The 21,725-nt window shown below is 43.3% G+C and overlaps 1 protein-coding gene across 4 annotated transcripts in view; it reads left to right on the top strand.

Annotated features, from left to right (window-relative positions):
- The window catches only part of SPRYD3 (SPRY domain containing 3), a 101,453-nt gene that overhangs the window by 28,917 nt on the left and 50,811 nt on the right, over positions 1–21,725 (top strand). Inside the window, exons 1-6 of one of the 4 annotated variants that reach the window (XM_061614605.1) lie at positions 8,565–8,635; positions 11,159–11,305; positions 13,264–13,339; positions 15,964–16,088; positions 18,200–18,335; positions 18,995–19,186. In XM_061614605.1, the coding sequence (XP_061470589.1) occupies positions 11,178–11,305; positions 13,264–13,339; positions 15,964–16,088; positions 18,200–18,335; positions 18,995–19,186 (657 nt within the window). In that variant the 5' untranslated portion in view covers positions 8,565–8,635; positions 11,159–11,177. Of the gene's footprint in view, positions 1–8,564; positions 8,636–9,020; positions 9,197–9,568; positions 9,590–11,158; positions 11,306–13,263; positions 13,340–15,963; positions 16,089–18,199; positions 18,336–18,994; positions 19,187–21,725 lie in introns of those variants that run through there. The other 3 variants (XM_061614603.1, XM_061614606.1, XM_061614604.1) reach the window with 3 other exon arrangements.

Raw genomic sequence — 21,725 nt, 5'->3', positions numbered from 1 at the left:
CCAGGATACCTTAAGGACCGTTTGAGCCCAACCACTAAGATAATCCAGAGGAGTGCTTTTAGCTGTCTCCCACATTACAGAGGTCCAACTAGCTTCAACCAGAAGTCAGGAATTTAGTTTCCCCATGCTGTGGAACACTTTTCCAGCAGAAATCCTGCAGGCATCCTTGCTTTTGACTTTCAGGTGTCTCTTGTGCCAACGGCCTGTGCAGCTCTTTAAAATGTCTCTTGAGGAACTAGTCATTTTAATGATTATTTTGCATTGTTTAAATTTTAAATGTTTTTATGTTGCTGTACACCACCTTGATGTTTTATAAGAGGACAGTACATGAATATTTTTATAAATAAAGAAGTCTCCTCCCACTATGGTGACATGTATTGATTTGTAAATAAACTGCATAGTCCTGTTAATGGTTACTCAGAAATAAATCCATTTCTCTCTCCCATTGGTCCTTCTCATCTCACTGGATTACAAATTGAACAAAATAGGAAGTAAGACCCATTATTTATTATTTTATTTATTACATTTATACCCCACCTTTCTTTTCATGATAGAAACCCAAGCCGGCTTACATATGGTTCCCAGGCAGTCTCCCATCCAGGCATTGACCAGACCTGACCTTACTTAGCTTCAGCAGGGTGCTGGCCTCACATGCCTTCAGACCATAGCCAGAGGGACTTACTTCTGTGTGAGCATGCATACGACTATGCTGCTAATAAGTGACAATATGCTGTTGTTTAATAGTACCCAGAATCTGTCCTACAAAACGGTTCCTTCATGATAGGACTGGACCTAGCAGTGCTGTACTAACCATCATACAAAAAAATCTCTGGCTTCTTATCATTAAATAACTATTTCCTTTGTCAAATGGTGGAAGATGGACATCCCCATAATTAAGCATGGAGCTGCAGCAAATGACAAATAAATGAATGGTAGTAAAACAGAATGGGTTGAGATTCCCTGGGTGGTGGAGGAAGCAGCCAGGAGGCAACTCATCTGCATTTCCCTCAACAGCCAAGGTTCCTTAGTTCCTGCCCTTGTCTTCTACACTGCAGCTTTCAGGCTCAGGAATAAGATTAGAAATGTCCTCCTGGGTCTTCTACCCAGCCTGGTGCAATGCTTCACTTTTGAATCTCATAGCTACTGTAGGCTGTCAAGTGACTAGTTCGCTCTCAGCTCTTCCCAGTGCAGAGTTTTGAAAGGCATTCCACGGCAGCTGGCATGGAGGCCTCACTACAAGACAGCAAAAGGCACAAGGCTCTCTACAGCGACAGCTATGGAACCTGATTCATTTTCAGCTGACGCAGGTATGGGAAGAAGATAAAATTATTTGGAACGGGCTTCTTTGCTTACCAGAGAGGATTCAAGAATGCCTCTTAACCAAGAAGTGGGAATAGAGGAAATGGGGGAGAAGGAGCAATAGAAATGTTACAAGATTACTCATACCTTATTTGCTCTTTCAGCATGGAAAGCAAGTCAGGCAGTACTGATTATATTCCCCCAATGCTTTTGTTAGTTAAAGGGTTGTTATGTGCCTTCAAGTCGATTACAACTTATGGCAACCCTATGAATCAGTGACCTCCAAGAGCATCTGTCATGAACCACCCTGTTTAGATCTTGTAAGTTCAGGTCTGTGGCTTCCTTTATGGAATCAATCCATCTCTTGTTTGGCCTTCCTCTTTTTCTACTCCCTTCTGTGTTTCCCAGCATTATTGTCTTTTCTAGTGAATCATGTCTTCTCATTATGTGTCCCAAGTATGATAACCTCAGTTTCATCATTTTAGCTTCTGGTTTAATTTGTCCTAACACCCAATTATTTGTCTTTTTTACGGTTCATGGTATCTGTAAAGCTCTCCTCCAACACCACATTTCAAATGAGTTGATTTTTCTCTTATCCACTTTTTTCAACTTTCACATCCATACACAGAGATCGGGAATAGCATGGTCTGAATGATCCTGACTTTAGTGTTCAGTGATACATCTTTGCATTTAAGGACCTTTTCTAGTTCTCTCATAGCTGCCCTCCCCAGTCCTAGCCTTCTTCTGATTTCTTGACTATTGTCTCCATTTTGGTTAATGACTGTGCCGAGGTATTTTTTTTTTTATCATTAATTTTTATTCAAATTTTCAAAGACAAGAAACAAAACAAAACAAAAACAACCAAACAATAAAATAAAATGTTGACTTCCGATTTGTCGCAGATCAGTTATAGGTCTACAATATATAACAATCCTATCTCTAAAATTATATTATAAAATCACTTTCCTCCAGTAGTTATCTTAATTAATCATCAAATCTCATAAACATTATTTTATTCTTTCCACAAAAAGTCCAAGAGAGGTTTCAATTCCTTGAGAGATATATCTTTCAATTTTTCTCCAAATAAACATATCGCTTAATCCATCTAATTCAAATCTGTTAGGCCCAATAATTTCAATAGCCATTCTTCCATTATCTATATTAATTCCATCTTCCATCTTCAATAATCCTGTTAAGTCCAGTAATTTCAGTAGCCATTCTTCCGTTATCAGTATCCCATAATAATCTTGTTGTCATAGCCATAGTCCAAGTAAACATATCAATTAATCCATCTCGTCAAATCTGTTAAATCCAATAATTTCCATAACCATTCTTCCATTATCAATATTAATTCCATCTTCCATCTTCAGTAGTTCTGTTAAATCCAGTGGTTTCAGTATCCATTCATCCATTATCAGTATCCCATGATGATCTTGCAGTCGTAGCCAATAGTCATATAACAGGAGTCTGATGGGAATTTCCCCCATCACAAATATGTCCTTGCCATCAATTCTGAATATGTTGTTGAAATATTGTTGTAAAGTCACATCTCTGCTCTGGGTGCATCTCTGCTCTGTCACATATTTGTAGTTAATTCCATAACTTTTTTCTATGTCAAGCCCCATCACATCTTTCCAGTCAAGAATTCTGAATATGTTGCTGAAATATTGCTGTAAAGTCATATCTCTGTTCTTCTTTTTTACAAAATGCACTGGCTCATTTCTTAAGAGTTTCTCCACTGTCACATATCTGTAGCCAACTCCATAGATTTTTCCTATGTCAAGCTCCATCACATCATTCCAGTCCAGAAAATTATCCAAGACATTGATAACTTTACAACCAAAATCTTCATTAATTTCTTCAGAGACAACGTTGAATTCCAAACAGTAAACTTTATTTCTAACATCCATAAACTCCAAATCTTTTTCCAATTTCACATTTGTTCCAATCTCCAGGGCTTGTAGCTTCCCTATCCCATCAAACTCCTCTCTCACAAAATCCATTGTTTCTTTAAGCTCCTGCGTCATTTTGTTAAATTCAATTTTCATCTCCTGTCTACCCTGTCTCAGGGTTTGTTTCGTTATCTCAATCTCACCCATTATTTTCTGAAACATAATTTCTTCCATGGTCTCACTCACTTTCCTGGTTGTCTTTCTTAAAACCACAGAAACAAAAATTATTTCAGCCACAATTGGGTTAATGTTCCAGGCTTGCTTATATCAGTGTAGACAATACAGCCTGCCTTATCTCTATGTATTCAGGAATACAAAAACAAACTTAGTTCCCAACATCAAAACAATTAGTGGCATTGTGAATAAGCAGATTCGTCAAAATGAAATAGACCAAAAAAAAAGTTTTTGTTCCCTCCTCCTCGAAATAGAAATCCCTCTTCCGTTGGTATCTTTAAAATGCACCTCCAGGACAGCTTTTTGCAATAAAAACAAAGATAAGCTTTTTCGATTTCTTTCCTCCTTAATTTCGTTAGTGAAAGAGAAAAGCCATAACCTCACCTAGAAATTCTTCACAGCTGATTCATTGACAAATCTTTTTTGCTACACCAATTTAAACCAAGTAAAAAAAGAAAATAGAAAGAAGGATGCTTATTTGCCTGTTGAAGTCCGTTTTTCTTTAAAGAAAAGATAAACGTGTCGCTGTAATCAGCAAGAGCTTGATGAAAGTCCGTCCGGCATTGCAGTTTGAACCTTCTCTCATAAATAAATGAAATCCAGTCCTCCCCACAAAAACAGGCTTTATGGTTAATCTCTACATTTCTCCCTGACCGGGAGAAAATCTTTATCAGTCAAAAAGAGCATTGTGACTGAATTTTAAAGCTGAAAAAGCTTCTTCTGAGACAAGAGCTCGTCTCAGAGGCAGCACAGGCGAAGCAACCCTTCCCGGAAGTCGACTGTGCCGAGGTATTGATAATCCTTGACAAGTTCAACATCCTCATTGTCAACTTCAAAGTTACATAAATCTTCTGTTGTCATTACTTTAGGCTTTTTGACGTTCAGCTGTAGTCCTGCTTTTTTGCTTTCCTCTTTAACTTTCAACAGCATTCGTTCCAAATCATTACTAGTTTCTGCTAGTAGTATGGTATCGTCTGCATATATTAAATAACTGATATTTCTCCCTCCAGTTTTCACACCACCTTCATCTTGGTCCAATCCTGCTTTCCATATGATACGTTCTGCATATAGATTAAACAAATAGGGTGATAAAATACACCCCTGTCTCACATCCTTTCCTGAGGGGAACCAATCTGTTTCTCCATATTCTGTCTTTACAGTAGCCTCTTTTCCAGAGTATAGGTTGTGCGTCAGGACAATCAGATGCTGTGGCACCCCCATTTCTTTTAAAGCATTCCATAGTTTCTCATGATCTACATTATCAAAGGCTTTGCTGTAATCTATAAAGCACAGGGTGATTTCCTCTGAAATTCCTTGGTCCATTCCATTATCCAACATATGTTTGCGATATGATCTCTGATACGTCTTCCTTTTCTAAATCCGGCTTAGACATCTGGCATTTCTCACTCCATATATGGTGAGAGCCTTTGTTGTAGAATCTTGAGCATTACTTTACTTGCATGGGATATTAAGTCAATGGTTCAATAATTACTGCATTCCTTGGGATCCCCTTTGGAATTGGGATATATATTGAAAGCTTCCAGTCTGTGGGCCATTGTTTAGTTTTCCATATTTGTTGACACATTTTTGTCAAAATTTGGACAGATTCAGTCTCAGTAACTTGTAGCAACTCTGTTGGTATGCCATCTGTTCCTGGTGGTTTGTTTCTTCCAAGTATTTTATGTGCAGCTTTTACCTCACATTCTAAAATTTCTGGTTCTTCTTCATACGGTTCCTCCGAGAATGAATCTGTCATCCTTGCATCTTTTTTATAGAGTTCTTCAGTCTATTGCTTCCATCTTCCTTTTATTTCATCTTGGTCAGTCAGTGTGTTCCCCTGTTGATTATTCAACATCCTTGGTTTGAATTTCCCTTTCATTTCTCTAATCTTTGAAATAGGGCTCTTCTACCTTTTTTGTTGTCCTCTTCTATTTCTGTACAATAACTCCTGTAATAGTTCTCTTTGTCCCTACGTACTAGTTGCTGTATTATTGCATTTAGTATTCTGACCATGTTTCTGTCTCCTTTTGCTTTCCTTCTGTCTTTAACCATTTTAAGAGTTTCGTCAGTCATCCATTGGGGTCTTTCTCTCTTTTTAACTAGAGGTTTGTTTTTTTTGCATTCTTCCCTGATAATGTCTCTGACTTCAATCCATAGTTCTTCTGGTTCTCTATCAACTAAGTTTAAAGCCTCAAATCTGTTCCTTATTTGATCTTTATATTCTTCTGGGAAGTTATTTAAATTGTATTTTGGCATTATACAATTATTATACATTGCCACCCTGGGCTCCTACTGGGAGGAAGGGCGGGATATAAATCAACTAATGAATCAGATAAATAAATAAATGATTGCTTTGTTCTTCTTCTTTAACTTTACTCTGGTTTTCGATATTACCAGTTCATGATCTGTACCGCAGTCTGCTCCTGGTCTCGTTTTTGCAAAAAGTATGGAACTTCTCCATCTTCTGCTACCAATTATATAATCAGTTTGATTCCTATATTGACCATTTGATGATGTCCACGCGTACAGTCATCCTTTTGGTTGCTCAAAAAATGTTTTCAAGAAACAAATTATGGCTTCACAGAATTCAGTAAGTCTCCTGTTTCATTTGTCTCCTATGCCCAATTTCTCCACAATTTCTTGTTCTTCTCTATTCCCTACTTTTGCATTCCAGTCCCCCATGATTTTGTTTTGATGTGTGATCAATTTCTTCCTGTACTTCTGTGTAAAATGTCTCCAATTCCTCTTCTGCTTTTGCCGTTGGAGCATAGACTTGGATGATGGTTATATTAATAGGTTTCCCATTTAATCTCACTGATATCACTTGCTCAGACCTTGCGTTGTAGCTCCTAATTGCTTTTGCTACATCACTTCTCACTATTAAAGCAACCCCGTTTCTTCTTAATTTCTCATTTCCTGCATAAAATGTTTTGTAGTTGCCTGATTGAAAATGTCCCATTCCAGTCCATTTTAATTCACTCATGCCAAGTATTGTAATATTGATGCATTCCATTTCTTGCTTGATAATTTCTAACTTTCCCTGGTTCATGCTTCTCACATTCTATGTTCCTATTGTGTAGGTTGTACAACTCCAGACTCTCCTTTCGCATCTGTGCTTCCTTTGGTCTTTGACCCAGTGGTGTCATTAGTCACAGCGCTACTCATACTTGTCCGTTGTTCCTCTCCAGTAGCTCCCTGAGTGCCTTATGACCTGGGGGTCTCATCTTCCAGCATCTTGTGTTGCATTTTGGATACTTTGTTCATAGGGTTTTCATGGTAAGAGATATTCAGAGGTGGTTTACCATTGCCTTCCTCTGAGTTTGGATGCGTCTTAATCTGGTGTCTCAGCTTTGACCATTCCACCTTGGGTGACCCTGCTAGGAATCTAGCCTCTCGGTCTAGACTCCTGACGATATTGCTCTTAAGTTTCTTCAGCACTCTCAAACCCCCTCACCACGTTAAGGTGTGTATCCTAGAGGAGGTAGTTAAAGGGTAGCCACACAGAATTGATTATCCTTGCATTCTTCCTGAATTTTGTGGGATCCAAGCTCATAACTACATTATTATTATTACTAATATTATTAGTAGTAAATATAATACTAAGTATACTATAAGGTCTAAGTGTGCTGCAGAATGTGCTTGTGATATGTGACACTGATAGAATCAACTGCACCACTTCACACTGCAGGTATGAGATACTTGAATATTCTGGTTTGTAAAAAGGCTAACAAATCTCCCTGCATGATGAAAACTCCTACATCAGGGAGCAAAGTTGTAGCCCCGTCCTGTCCATGCTGTACCAGTTTTCTACTCTCAGGATTTTTTTTTAATGCAAGTGAGCATTCAGAAACGTGAATACCTCCCCTCCAAAAAACCCCTACAGTCTGAAATGGAAATGTCAATTTTACTAGCCAATGCTGTTGCATGTGAAGACAGACCCAGCCTCATTCCAATGAAACCAGTGATTAGAACATTGGGTCTGGTGTTGCCTGATCTTAAATCTGGCCCTGTTCAGACAAAAATCTGCACTTTGGGTACAATGGTGGTGCTTCTGGGATTCCCTCATGCCCATCAGTTGCAACCCAGCCTGCATCAGCGAATACCAGTGCAGCCCAAATCCCACCCTCTGAGATGATGTCTCTGTCCATATATTGGCAGAGGGAATCCATGGCGCATGGGCCTCCCAGCTGTAACAAGCATAGAGTGGGTGGTGGCTTGGATTTTCAATATACTTCAGCCCCTATTGTGGCCGTTTGGGAATTGTTGCACTTAGAAGTCCCACTGGATTTCTAACTTCATTCCTTATGAGTCACGGCAATATGAAATTACCATATAGCAGACCCTACAGTGATTTTATTTTATTTATAAAAAGCTTGTTCAGGCACAGTTGCCCTTTGAAGGTGGTATAGAAGTTTTCAAAAGTAGTATTAGGATAATGTAGAAGGTGAGCCTAGAAGTGGATCTGTTCACTTTACAATACTAGGGGTAGAAACACACTGTTGTGCCTGTTCCAGTGTGTCACCACGTCTCTTTTCTGAAAACGGGTACACTAAGCTATCAAAACTTTTTTCTCTAAAATCTGGTCAGATCAGCTCAAGTCAATTTTTTAAAAAAATCAGCTTCAGGCATATTTTGCAACTGATTGGTAGATCAACCTGTTGCTCCATCAGGTGTGAACAACAGAAACACTTGGCTGTAGGTTCAGGTGGAGGCAGTGATTGGCCCAATGCTTTGCTGTGGGCAGTCCTGAAAGATCTGGAGTCAGCAGTGGGTAAGGGAGGTGTCCAGCAAAGCAGAATTGCTGCAAAAGGCAGCCAGAAAAACCATTCTTGCTCCTTTTGAAGCGACTAGTGTGTCCGCAGCCTAGGAAATTCCTCTATAGGAAATGGAATATTTATTTTGATCACATCTTCCCATCACATGTCGAGGCCTCTGGGTGGTGACCACGTCCACCACTACAGGGTAGTAGACAGCAAAATAAAATATAACAAAGCATAATAAATCATTAAAACCAATTCACATAAATTGACGAGGCATGATAGAGCAATCTTGGATTGCGGCCCACGCCAGCAAGTGGATCTCAGGTTGGCTCAGCCTCTCCCCACCCCCAACACACCCTTTTTCAGAGCTTTCCACAGGCTACCCGCAGACTTCCGCTTGTCCTTTTGGCAGATGGAGCAGGGAGCTCAAAGCTGGCAGAGTAATGCTAGGTAGGAGGCCAGCAGAGCTGTGCTGGGATCTGGGGTATGAGTGTCCATTTATAATAAAACTCCTCCGCTGAATCTAACTAGCTCCTACCCGCTACAACGGAGTTTCCTTTCCTTAGAAATTCAACAGGCGGTGGCTTCTGCTTCTCTCCTTACGTCATAGTCGCGCCCGCTTAACCTTTTGAAGCCAACACCCATGGAGAACAGCGTCACACCTCCCCATTCATAGCTGGAGCGCAACTTCCCTACTAACCTTCTCTCGAAATCTTCGGCAGCAGGAAGCTACGCCCCGCTCGTCTCCTCAGTGGCTTGCAGCGGGGGCGGGAGAGAAGGAGCTTTGCGACATGCTTTTGCGGATCAGCGGTGGAGAGGCGAATGAGCAGAGATGGGCGGGAGGAAAGGCGGAGCCAAGGCTGGGGAGCCCGGATGTGAGCTGGGTGGCAGGAGACCTGAGCAGAAGAGGAGGAACTGGACTAGTGGCAGGAGGAGAGCGAGCCTGGGAGGGGCGGGGCCCATGGAGGGAGAGCAAGGGCCTCTCGGTGTAAGGGCTGCCTTGGGGGAGAGGTAAGGGAAATGGGAGGGGATACCCTTGGGCAGGAATTCCTGGGCTTGGGTGGGGGAGAGAGATGTGGTACCTGACTGCAATGGAGGTGAGCTAAGGGTTCCTATCTGAGGGTGAAGGGTCAGGAGGATTATTCTGGGTTTGAAATCCCGGAGGAGTGGGGAGGAAACGTGGGGGAGATCGCTGTCTTTCTGATAAGGAGGAAAAATGCAAGAGTTTGTGGAGACTGGAACTGGAATTCTCCTGACCTGGAAGCCCTGAACTATGTTCAGCAATGGAGGACAGATTCTGTACATTCTCAGAGATGGTGTTCCTCCCCGCCGGGCTTGAATACTGGCACTAAAAACCTGCTCCTATGGCTGTGAGCCCTCTCTGGGTTACGAGTGAGTAGAGAGGTAGGGTAGAGTTCATGGATGCTTATTATTATTCTCTTCAAATAAAAATTCTGCTGAGGACCTTGGTTGCATTTTAGTTTCACAACAGCTCTATGAGGTAGGATAAAAATGTGACTTGCTCAAAAGAGGCTGTTTGGCGATCTTTGCGTCCTGGAAGAGGCTTTTATTTAACCTATGATAGCTGCATACTACCTTTATATTGGAGAGGGGTATGCCTCTGAGTATCATTTGGGGAGAATGTTATTGCACTCATTTCCTGCTACTTGCAGGCTTCCCATAGGCATCTGATTGGTCACTGTGAGAGCAGGATGCTTGACTAGATAGGCCTCTAGTTTGATCCAGTAGGGCTCCTCTTCTGTTGTATTTTAGCCACTACAGGACACTGACTGGGATGTTGAGGTATCTATAGTTTATAGAACTATAGAGGTGTGACTGCCCAGAGAAAATAGGGACAAAAAGCTGGAGGGAAGGATATTTAGTGTGGCATGGAGGATAACAAAGAGAAAAATTAATGGGAAGGGACTGCCTAGGTCTAGGCCAGGGATAGCCAATGTGATGCCTTCCAGGTAGTGTTGGACTCCCAACTCTCATAAGCCTCGCCATCATTGCCAATAATCAGGAATGATCATATGGAGGGCACTAGGTTGGCTGTTGCTCATCTACGTGGTGCTGTGGCAGGGGGAGTACTCACATCACAGCAGATGTGTGGAGGACCCTTATGTTAGGAGATGGATAACACTTCAAATTTGGGTGGTAGATGGGCAAAAGAGGGGAAAGAAGAAGTAACCTGTATGACCTGGTAAAGAGCTATGGTGCAATGAACCATTATTTTGTAGTAGACAAAATCCAAGTCTCTATCATGAAGTTCACTGAATAGCTTTTGGTTGTCTCTCAGTCTAGCCTACCTTCCACGTGTGTTGTTTGATTTTCAGTATTTCATATTAATTCAGCACGGAGGCTCTCATGGAGGCTAACTATAGGTACAATAAATAAATTGGAATATACTAGTGACACAAGTTTAAAATATGATTCAACGCTGTTTGATCAAAAAAATGGGATAAACCTATAGCTAGGGTGGGATAAAAAAGTGAAAGATAAAATGGTGAGAATTTGACAAGGAGTAGTCTTGCTAGGTACCAGATGTGACTCTGGTACACAAGGTATACATGCAGCAGAAGACTCCACTCTTGATAGAATATTGAATAGTTGTAGACTGAGTTGTGCAAATTGGCACTTGATTTTTGTCAATCAGACTTAATGTTGCTTGGTGCAGAGTTAGAGTGGTCATTAGTTTGCAGCAGTGGCTGTGCAAGTAAGCTGAAATAGGTGCTGTTAATCAATTTTTTTACTGACCATTGGAAGCTGACTGTATCCACTCCTGATTTTTCTAGTCTGCAGTTCATTTCTGTCTTGGAAGCTTCATGGGCAGATGGCAGAGTTTGAATCTAGTGCCTGCAGTATAATGTTGTTCCTACAGTATATTGCCTGACACTTCTGAGTTCTAGAATTTCTTGTGGCATTTACTCAGTTCAACATGGATTTCTTTTTAAACATGATTTTCTACCATAGGTAGTTCTTTACAACCACAATGGATGATTTAAACCTGCACTACAGATTTCTTAACTGGAGGAGGAGGATCCGGGAGATCCGAGAGGTGCGAGCTGTTCGCTACCAAGAGAGATTCAAACATATCCTTGTTGATGGAGATACGTTAAGGTAATATTTGGTGCTGGGTAACCTGTCTATTTAAAGTGGTCTGAGTGGAGGAATCTACTTACCATTTTAAAGTTTCAATGAAGTTTGCATTTCAGATTTTTTATATATTCTCAATCCATGGAATATTATCAACACTTCTGTCCATGCTAGGTTGTACTTACAGGGATATGGCAATATTCTATTCTGAACTGAACATTTTGTGCTACTTACAAGAGAGGACTTAATCCTTTACATTTTCTTTAAAAATGTGTGTGAATTGGAAGGGCAAATCTGTGCAATAAACTCAGGCCTCCAGAACAGAAGTCATAGTTGCTGAGACCGTCAGAACACCAACGCTTTTAAACTCCTGAATAGCTGTACCAATATAAGAATGTTTCTATGTGGACCAGGAATCCCAGGGCATCTAAGTCCCACTCCACTGCTGGCTTCCCCCCCCTTTTCCCCCTAGTGTGTTTATAGGTCATCCATTTCTTTCACGACCCACTTGGGGCAGCAACCCTGCTGTTATTTAGGACAGGTTGGTCAGCTGATAATCTGCGGGCTGGATCTAATCCCCAAGCAATTTTATCTGACTTTGGTGGCTCTTTAGTCAGTGTATAGTTTTTTTAAAGTGATGGTTTTACTGATAGAAGAAAACATTTCAAGTTGTAAGAAAAATTGTGGAGTATTTTTCTCTTTTGGATGTTGTACGTAAGTGGATATATATAAGTAACACTGTGCTTCCACATATGTTCCATAACTGTGATGTTCTTCTAGTTGGTGGCAACTTCATAATGGAGGCTGACTGCTTGTAGGGGCATCAGCACGAGTGACAAAATACACTAGTGAACTGTTGTCTGGATTAATAGCCCCAACACGAAGGAAACAGAAGTTGCCTGCCTCTGGTTTACACTGTTTGGGATGAAAGAGAACCCACTTTCAGGCTATCAACTTATTTACCAATTAAAGAAAAAATATATTTTATTTAAATCAGATATTAATCTTAGTTCTGGGGCAGTTAATTCCTTTTGTGGATTTTAAACACAGCAGCCCTGTAAGTCAAACACTGTCTCTCTAAAGCATTGGCTTCTACACCTTTGCTTAGGTTGTTCTCTCACAAAGTAGCTTCAGGCCAGCTCAGTGTCATGAAAAAAAATTGCAACAACAGTGCGGGGGGATGTTTCCGTGGCAGGAGATAGCTGCAGAAGTGTAGGACTTGTGATAGTAAAAAGAAACCACTTTTTTCTTTCATTGTGGCCAGATATCCTGGCCTGCATTCTCTTCTGGTCAGTAATTTCTTCTAAAGCTGTCTTATTCTGTGATTTGACTAGTGAAGAATTGTTTGGAAACTGCAGCTAGTGCAGAATGCAGCGGCCAGATTAATAACTGGGACCAAGCGGTCGGAGCACATCACACCGATTCTGGCCTGTTTGCACTGGCTGCCCATATGTTTCCGGGCCCGATTCAAGGTGCTGGTTTTAACCTATAAAGCCTTACACGGCACGGGCCCGCAATACCTGATGAAACGTCTCTCCCAATATGAGCCTACCCGTACACTGCGCTCAACATCGAAGGCCCTCCTCCGGGTGCCGACACAGAGAGACGCCCGGAAGGCGACTACAAGAAAGAGGGCCTTCTCGGTGGTGGCCCCCGAACTATGGAACACCCTTCCTGACGAGGTTCGCCTGGCGCCTACATTACTATCCTTTCGGCGCCAGGTGAAAACCTTCCTCTTTGCCTAGGCATTTTAATATTTTAATATTTTAATATGTTCGTATTCTTGTATTTTTATTTTGTATTTAATGTTTTAACAGACAGTTTTGATATATTTTTTGTAATCTGATGATTAGGTGCTTTTTATATTATATGTGAAGTGTCTTTTATTGATGTACACCGCCCAGAGAGCTTTGCTATGGGTGATATAAAAGTTGAATTAAATAAATAAATAAATAAAATAAACCTCCATATCTTTTCTGCAGTTACCATGGAAACTCTGGTGAAGTTGGCTGTTACGTTGCTCCTCGCCCACTGACCAAAGACAACAATTATTTTGAGGTAACTTGCTTGGCTCGCTTGACAGTTGGGAATCTTTCTTTTTTTTGCAACTGGTATGGAGCATCTATTATCAGAATGCTGTTCACACCAAGGGCCCTCCCTGATGGCTGTTTCTGTGCCCGCCTGTCTTGTTTTCTCTTGCTGCAGGCTAGAACTAAGAGAGCAGATTTTGGCTGAAGATTAAGAGAAACTTCCTAATGGGTATGAGCTATTTGACAGTGGGACAGGCTGCACTGGGAGGTGGTGGGTTCTTTTTCACTCAAAGTGTTTAAGGAGTGCCTGGGCAGCCATCTGTAATTGGAATGCAGTATTTCGAAGATTCCTCCATTCAAGGGGAGAAGTTAGTACAGTAGGGCCCCACTTCTCGATGCCCTGCTTTTTGGCGTTCCACTAATACGGCGCCAGCGGCGTGATCAGCTGGAGGGGGGCTGGAGCTCCCCGCTCTCCATCTGATCTTGCCGGAGGAGGGGAAGATCAGCTGTAGCGTGCCACAGCAGATCTTTTCCACCTCCGGCACAGTCAGTGGGTTAGGTTCCAGACCCTTGCGCGGTACAGCTGATCTGCTTTTCAGCGCTTTTTGGCTTTTGGCACAGGACTGGAACCTAACCTGACGTATGAGTGGGGCCCTACTGTAATGGCAAACTTAATAATAGTGGGGTTGGCTCAACGGAAGAGTTGTCAGTGATGATGGAAGTAAGCAGTGGTAGTTTCTAGGCCCAGCAGCCATGTGTGGTGGCCTACTGTGAGCTCTAAACGTGCTGCTTTCTAGGGCTATAAGCACAGAGGGTTGTCCTGGACCTTGTCAGCCACCATATATAGCCGTTGCACAGTATACAGCAAGGCTTTTATGTTCTGGTGGCTACTAGAATGTTAAGTGCTCTAAATGCTGATTTTGCCATTGCAGGGTTGTTGCAAAGGGGCAAGCAACTCAGAACGTATTATTTGTTGCCTGCTTCCTTGCAACAGCCTTGTAACATAGTTCTGTTTTGTCCACTGTATGTAATGGGAAAACTATGGTAAGGGTGTATGATTTGCCTTTGACAGTCTGTGCAGGGCAGAGAGGCTGGCATTTAGAACCAGGGCCCTGTCTTTCCTAGTCCACTGGGTTACCCCAGCACTGTGGCTGGAAACGCATGTGCTCCTGCCATTTCTAGTCTGTTCCATTAAATTCTCAAGCTGTGGGCTGGGATCCCTATGGGTGTCATGTGGGGCTCTGAGAAATTCACTGCTGGAAAACTAGCAGCAGCAGCTTTGCATGTGTATGTGGTAATCTTGCTATGACACCCCCCCAAAGAGGGAACTTTGCAAGGGACAGCTGAAAGACCTGCTGTACTTGAGTACTCCAGGTTAATGCTTAGAGAAGCCAGGAGGGTCATTGTGCCAGGCAAGGATAAGGGCATAAGATAGCAGATGCACTCTTCCACTGTGGGACTTCATGTAGCCACAATGGCAGCATCCATGCAGAAATGCTCCCACAAGATGCAGTAATGGCCACCAGCTTGGATGGCTTTAAAAGATTAGACAAATTCATGGAGGAGAGGGCTGTCAATGGCTACTAGCCATGATGGCTCTGCTGTGCCACCCTAGTCAGAGGCAGCATGCTTCTGAAAACCAGTTGCCGGAAGCCTCAGGAGGGGAGAGTGTTCTTGCGCTCGGGTCCTGCTTGCGGGCTTCCCCCAGGCACCTGCTTGGCCACTGTGAGAACAGGATGCTGGACTAGACGGGCCACTGGCCTGATCCAGCAGGCTCTTCTTATGTTCTTAAATGGAAGTGTCAGCAGACTTAGGGAAAACCCAAGGTTTGCAGAAGTACATTTTTTAGGAAAAACTCAAAAGTCGGGGAACCCCCCTTCCTCCAAACAGCCCAATGACAGCGGAACATTCTCAGCAGACAGACTACTATAGTGTGTGGGGATGGTTGTGGAGGGAGCAGGAATTTGGAGGGAGAATGCAGTGGAGTATTCTGGAAACGGGCCTAGCTGGTCTGGCTGGTATCTTGCTCTCCAGATTGCAGCATTTTGTTGCAGACCCCACTTGTAATATTGAACAGCTGTTTGGTGTATTCTGCACATTCTCTTCTTCCCCTGTGCCCTCAAAATCTGCTCTGAAGGGACCCCCAATCCTCCTGAGCAGATTTTAAGAGTACAGAGGAAGGGGAAGTCCATGCTGCTGGCACATGCACAGCCTTGCATACAATCCAGTCATTGTTAGCCCTTTAAAAAGTGCTTTAGGGAGTTTAAAATGCTTGTGTCTCTTATGGCTGTAATCCCTACAGCAAATTCTATGGTATGTCAGTATTATACTCACGTTGCTGATGAGAAATTTGTGGTTAAGAGATTAGTCATTTGCCTAAAGTCACCCTACAGAATTTGTGGCAGGGGTGAGATTTGTACTGGGGGCTTCTTGCCTCTTAGTTTCTATGCTACAGTATTTATCCTCTCTTGGCAGGTCAAGGAACATTTCTCACTTTATCCTTAGCTTCTACATGGGGCCAGGTTGTTTTTAAAGCTACTCAGTAACTCACATCTGGCTCCTTTTCATGCCATAGGACACCAGGACTCTTTCCTGGATGGAGGGGCTACAATTTTGTGACTTTGTACATCCTTTCTTCCAACTTGTTCCCAGGTATCAATTGTGGACAGCGGTGTACGAGGGACCATTGCAGTGGGGCTGGTGCCTCAGTACTATAGCCTGGACCATCAACCCGGATGGCTACCGGATTCAGTTGCCTACCATGCCGATGATGGCAAGTGAGTTAACGGGTGACCCATCCTACAAGTGTGATTTTTTTCCTCCATGGGTTTAAGAAATAACTAGGGCTGTCACTAAATTAAAGAGATCTTGGTTGGTCATTTGATTAAATTTGCACATGAATAAAGCAATAGTTCTGGAGGGAAGAAAATATGTTCTTCACTTTTAGGTGATGCGCATGTGCCATGCCTGGCACTTTCCTGAGCGTGTGAGAGAAGAGGGTTCTAAGGTGATGCAAGTTCTTAGATTTTTAAAAAATATAATTTTGAAATGTATAATCTTTTTCATTGGCTGCCCTTTCAGTAGGTGAAATGGCTTTAATCGATTCATCTTATCCTTTAATCGTCTGAACATTGCTGCCACAGAAATAACTCATTGGGCACTCTCATTTAGGAAGATTGTGTGTATGTGTCTGATACATCCTATAACAGAAATACGCACACACATATGTGTAGGAAACAGAAATGAGCAGTAGGTTTCCAGTGGGTTTACACAAAGTAAAATATACACGTTGTCAGTGTTCATACATGATAGTGTATGCTCCTTATTTCCCCCCTGGTCACAATACTTATTTCTTAAATATGTATTGACATCTGAGGGTCTTCTTTGCAAGCACCTACCATCATCAGAAGTAAAGTTGGCAGCAACTGGACAGGAATGCCCTCCACAGGAAGGTTTGTCTGGTGGGCACATTTCGTTATTATTTTGCCACTAGGCAAAGACTTCTTCCTAGGCTTTTAGCATTGCTGACTTTTAAAGTTTTTTATCCTTTTAAAGTTCTGGTCATTTTCATTGCTTGGAATTTTATACTGCACTCTGCTAGCTTTTTATAGATGTCTTGTGGGTTGGTTTTTTTACTGTTTTGAAAGCTGCCCTAGGAATGCTGATTGGCCATTGAAGGCTAGGGATATGTTTCAGAAATAATAAACAAAACTTTAAAAAGAGCTGCCAGGGCTTGAGTTCCATGGGAATAAATATTCATGTGTTTGGAAGAGCTGTGGCTGTTCAGTACTGAAGTACTCTGTGTGTGCATGTGTGTGTCCACGTGGAACTCAGGAGTTGAGTTGATTCCTACGGCAGCCATTTTTGTCTGCCTACAGACTTTGCACATGTGCTTGAAAAACTCCTGAGGTTGCCAGTCTTTGGTTTGAAGCACAGAGTGGAGAGGGAGAGTAACCAGAGCCAGTGAGGGGAAACCCTGAGGAAGGCGTCTTGGAGGCTTGGAAGGAGCATCACCCACTGCTACCTTCAGAAATCTTATTCTAGAGCAGAAATTGCTAACCTCTGGGACTCCAGCTCCCATCAGCCCAAGGTAGCATAGGCAATGGTCAGGGATGATGGACAGTGAAGTCCAGGGACATCTGGAGGGCCAGCAGATTCCCCAGCCATGATGTAGAGGCTTGACAGATGTGTCAAGGGTGTTAAGTACCAGGCTATGGTCTGAAGACACATGAGGCCAGCACCCTGCTGAAGCTAAGCAGCGTCAGGTCCCTGGATGGGAGACCGCCTGGGAACCATATGTAAGCCACCTTGGGTTTCTATCCGGAAAAGAAAGGTGGGGTGTAAATGTAATAAATAAATACTGCATTGCTTGGGGGAGGGGGGGCAGCAGGGTACTCTTCTTGGTTACCTCATCAGACCCTCCATCTTTAGCCATTGCTGTGTTTCTGTGCACTGCAGTGGTCCTGGGAAGGAAATAGGTTCTCTTGGTTTCTGAATCAAACGTCCTGCCCCCACCCAAGCAGGAGACTGCTGTAGCCAGTACTTAAGATGCCTGCCTGTTGGTGCCTTTCTGATATATTTGCATAAGGAGCTGATTCAAGGATCCAGAGAAAATAACAGGATTGGGATTCAGGCCGTGCCCTCTTACCAAGGGAACTCTGTGGGATCACTTTTAACATTTCTGGGTTCTTCTGTTTTGCTGAGGGGATAGATCCTACTTTAAATCCTTGAGCTGTGAGTTTCCCAAACTCTTAAGAGTGTTGTTCTGTAAGATTAGGGACCCCCTTAGCATTGTGTGTCATAGTAGTGTGTGTTTTTCTTCCTGGCATAATGACACACTGCTTAGTAAAGATTGTTTCAAGATCTGCTTCTGTATTTGCCTACCCAGACTTTACAACGGCCGAGCCAAGGGCCGTCAGTTCGGGACGAAATGTAGCTCTGGGGACCGGATTGGTTGTGGGATTGAGCCGCTGTCTTTTGAAGTCCAGACAGCTCAGATCTTCTTCACCAAAAACGGAAAGAGGGTGAGTTCTGGATCTCCTCTGTTGGACGTTAAAAGGAGGCATTTTCCCAGGACACTGTCTGAAGGTACACGATGCAGCAGCCTTGCTGAAGCTAAGCAGGTCTGGGTCTAGTCAGTCCCTGGATGGGAGATTTCTTGGGAAACCTATATATAGACTCTTGAGCTCCAAGGAAAAAAGGTGGATATATAAATGAAAGAAAGACAGTTTTTTCCACAGAGGCAGTGGCTTGCCTGAGGCCACCTAGTGAGTTCATGAATGAAATGAGATTTGACCCAGGGATCTCCTGGCTCACACTCTTGGAACCATTCATCAGATGTTAATGGATGATGGAATTCTAGACTGTACTAGTTTTGATTGATTTCATTTTTAAATGCTTTCCCCAACGTAGAAAACGTAACATATCAAGGGGAGAGCTGCACTGTATCTTTTTGCCCCACCTTGATAGCTTAAATACAGGGAGGGTATTTTTTAAAACCAACATCATTAATTCCCCCACCCCAGCAGTCTGAAGTGGTATAGTCCAAGAACTCTGCAAGCTCACTCTGCCCCTTCATTCTGTGTAATCTGTAGAATGGCTCTGGGCCAGTTCACTACACCATTGTGTTTTGGAGAACAGAAGCCGTACAATGTATAACAAAGAGAGTGATTTCCTTCTGCAGGTGGGCTCCACTATAATGCCACTTTCTCCAGAGGGGCTGTTCCCAGCCGTGGGAATGCACTCCCTGGGAGAAGAGGTCCGGCTCCATCTGCATGCAGAACTGGGCAACGAGGAAGAGGATGACAGCATCATGATGGTGGACAGCTATGAGGATGAATGGGGCCGACTGCATGATGTGAAAGTCTGCGGCACAGTGAGTGAGCATCTCTTGAGGGGGGTGGAGAGTTTTGGAACTCCTGGGCGAGGCATCTGTGCTTTGGGGTAACGCCTCAAATAAAGACCCATCCAGAAAGCAGCTATTGGCACTCCTAAGCAGGACTAGAGTATGCAGCAAGGTGGGTAGGATATCCTATCCTCTGTGGATTTGTCCATTCTGTTAATAATTGTCCTTCATTCTAATCTCAGACTTGGGTGGTCAAGTTCAGAAACAAAATGGGGCCAACCAAAAATAAGATTGTGCTTTCTGTATACTTGGGGGGGGGTATTTCCCAGATGTACAGAAACATTTACATGTCTAAATGAAAGAAGTTAAATAAAAGCATGCAGAACAATGTGATAAGGATTGCTGAGGCTCCAGGATGTATGGGATGTTGAGGTGTCAGTTTGGGGGTGTGGGAAGAGAGGAGAGCAGAGGGAACTGGTCTGCTCAAGCTTTCATGACTTATTGTTTAAGTATACTGGAGAGGGATTGGGGTTGGCTGAAATGTATGCTGTGGAGTTAAAAATATCTCTCTTGCATTGTACAGAGAATTTTAGGAGTCAGGAAAGAAAAAATGACAGCTTTTCTCTTTCCTTCTCTCCAGAAAAAGCCCCTCTCTTCCCCCTAAAAAAGAAAAGAGACCCCTCAAAGTCAGGTCTGGCAGCCAGCTCCAAACCAGAACCCTCTAGTAATATATAGCACAGCAAGGAAAGGGCTTGGGTGTTACGAGAAAGTCAAGGCATTTATTTTATTTATTACATTTATATCCCATCTTTCTTCTAAAGAGCTCAAGATGGTGTACAAACATGGTTCTGTCCCTCCCAATGTTATCCTCACAACAATCCTGCGCGGTAGGTTAGGCTGAGAGACAGTGATTGGCTTCTCTCTCTCCCTCCCTTCCAACCTCCCTCCACCCAACAAGGTCTAAGTAGCATTACAAGTTCCGAACTGGCTGGAGCCCTGAACAGCAGAACTCTTCTTAGGACTGGGATGTATTGCAACTGCAACATCTTGTTGAAGGCTCTGCTTGTGAGTAATTACTAAAAGTGGCATCTCCATGTATACCTTTTGAATATTGGATGTTGAGGACAAAGTTGGGGTGGGATGGGGTGGGGTGTCGTGTTACTGCTGTGTCCTGCTCTTGAGAATCATAGTTTTGGTCACAGAATGCCGAGGGAGGTTAGGTGCACTGTTGGCCTTAATCTGGTGTGAGAATTCTTGTGAGCCGAGAAAAGGCAGGAACCTTCTCCCTCTTGGGATATAGACCTGCAGTCATCTTGGGGAGCTAACCATGTGGACTGCACAATTCTTGTTGGCCCCTCTCAGCAATTTGGGCCGGTGGGAGGGAATCAGTACAAGCTGAAATGCCACATCTGAGTGCTGGTGAGGAAAGGATGCGCTGAAAGCCCTTGATCTTGAGCAGACTTGAATTAACCCTTAAGCAAGACTGGACACTTGGTTGACTTAGTGGTTCCTGTTGTTAACCAAGTAATCCTGCCGAGTACATAGCTATGCCTGTTCCTTTAAATCCCTTACTGCTCAAAACGTGGTAGTGGGTTGACTTTCTCTGGAGACAGAGAAGCAATTACTTGGCTGCCAGTATACATTGATCGCTACGCAGGATGCAGAAGAGCACAATGGGATGGTATAATGAAGTCTGGCATTGCCAGGACAAGGAAAAGGGATCAGGTTGTGTGTGTAGAAGTGCTGGCGTGGTGGGGTGGGTGGGTCTATGGGTACAGAGCATAAGAAATAATGAACTTGAATGGATTTAGTGACAGACCTGGGTCTGCCTTTCCACCTCCCTGCTTCATTTTCAGACTAGGCTCTCAGTTTGTGCAGAGTTCACTGCAAATCCAAAACGGAGCTGGCTAGGCCTGTATCTGCTCTATATCTCCCTCCTGCACAGAGTGGGTTAGCCACCCAGAGGCCAGGCAGCACCCCTCTCTCTCCTCTGTAGGGCCCCGACTTAGCACATGGGCTGCCAGCTGCTTTTCCTTATACTGGTACCCTGAGACTCCTGCTGTGTTGGTCTTAAAAGCATTTTTATATTTCTTGTGGTCTCAAATGGATGTTTGGCAGCACATGAAGAGGATCTGCTGAAATCCCATGGGGTAGGCAGAGTACACCAGCCTTCCCTTCCTCAGTGGTGGGATGTTGGGGTGGGAGGAAGCACCCTTGCTTCTAAAATGAGAGGTGTCCTAGTTTTTTGGGGGGTGGGGTCCAACTGGCTACTCAGCAATACCATGAGTACCTTCCTTGCATGCTCAATGACTCTCTCCCCTTCACATATTCAGAGAGCTCTGCTTCCCAAGCCCCCGTTGCTTGTATTTCTGCCATGCCTTAGTTTTTGGCTTGTCTTGTTGGCCAGCTGCTTCCAGGTGTAAAGCTATAGCCTGTTGCACTAAGGAGGAGGAACCTGGGGTCCTTCTACATGTTGCCAGACTCCCAACTCCCATCCTCTCCATCTGGTATAGGCAGTGGCTGGGGATGATTGGAGTTGTAGTCTAGCAGCGTCCGGTGGGCTAAAGGT

The sequence above is a fragment of the Rhineura floridana genome, chromosome 3, assembly GCF_030035675.1.
Source record: "Rhineura floridana isolate rRhiFlo1 chromosome 3, rRhiFlo1.hap2, whole genome shotgun sequence".
In the NCBI taxonomy this organism is placed as follows: Eukaryota; Metazoa; Chordata; class Lepidosauria; order Squamata; family Rhineuridae; genus Rhineura; species Rhineura floridana.
This window is presented reverse-complemented; position numbering and strand designations above follow the sequence as displayed.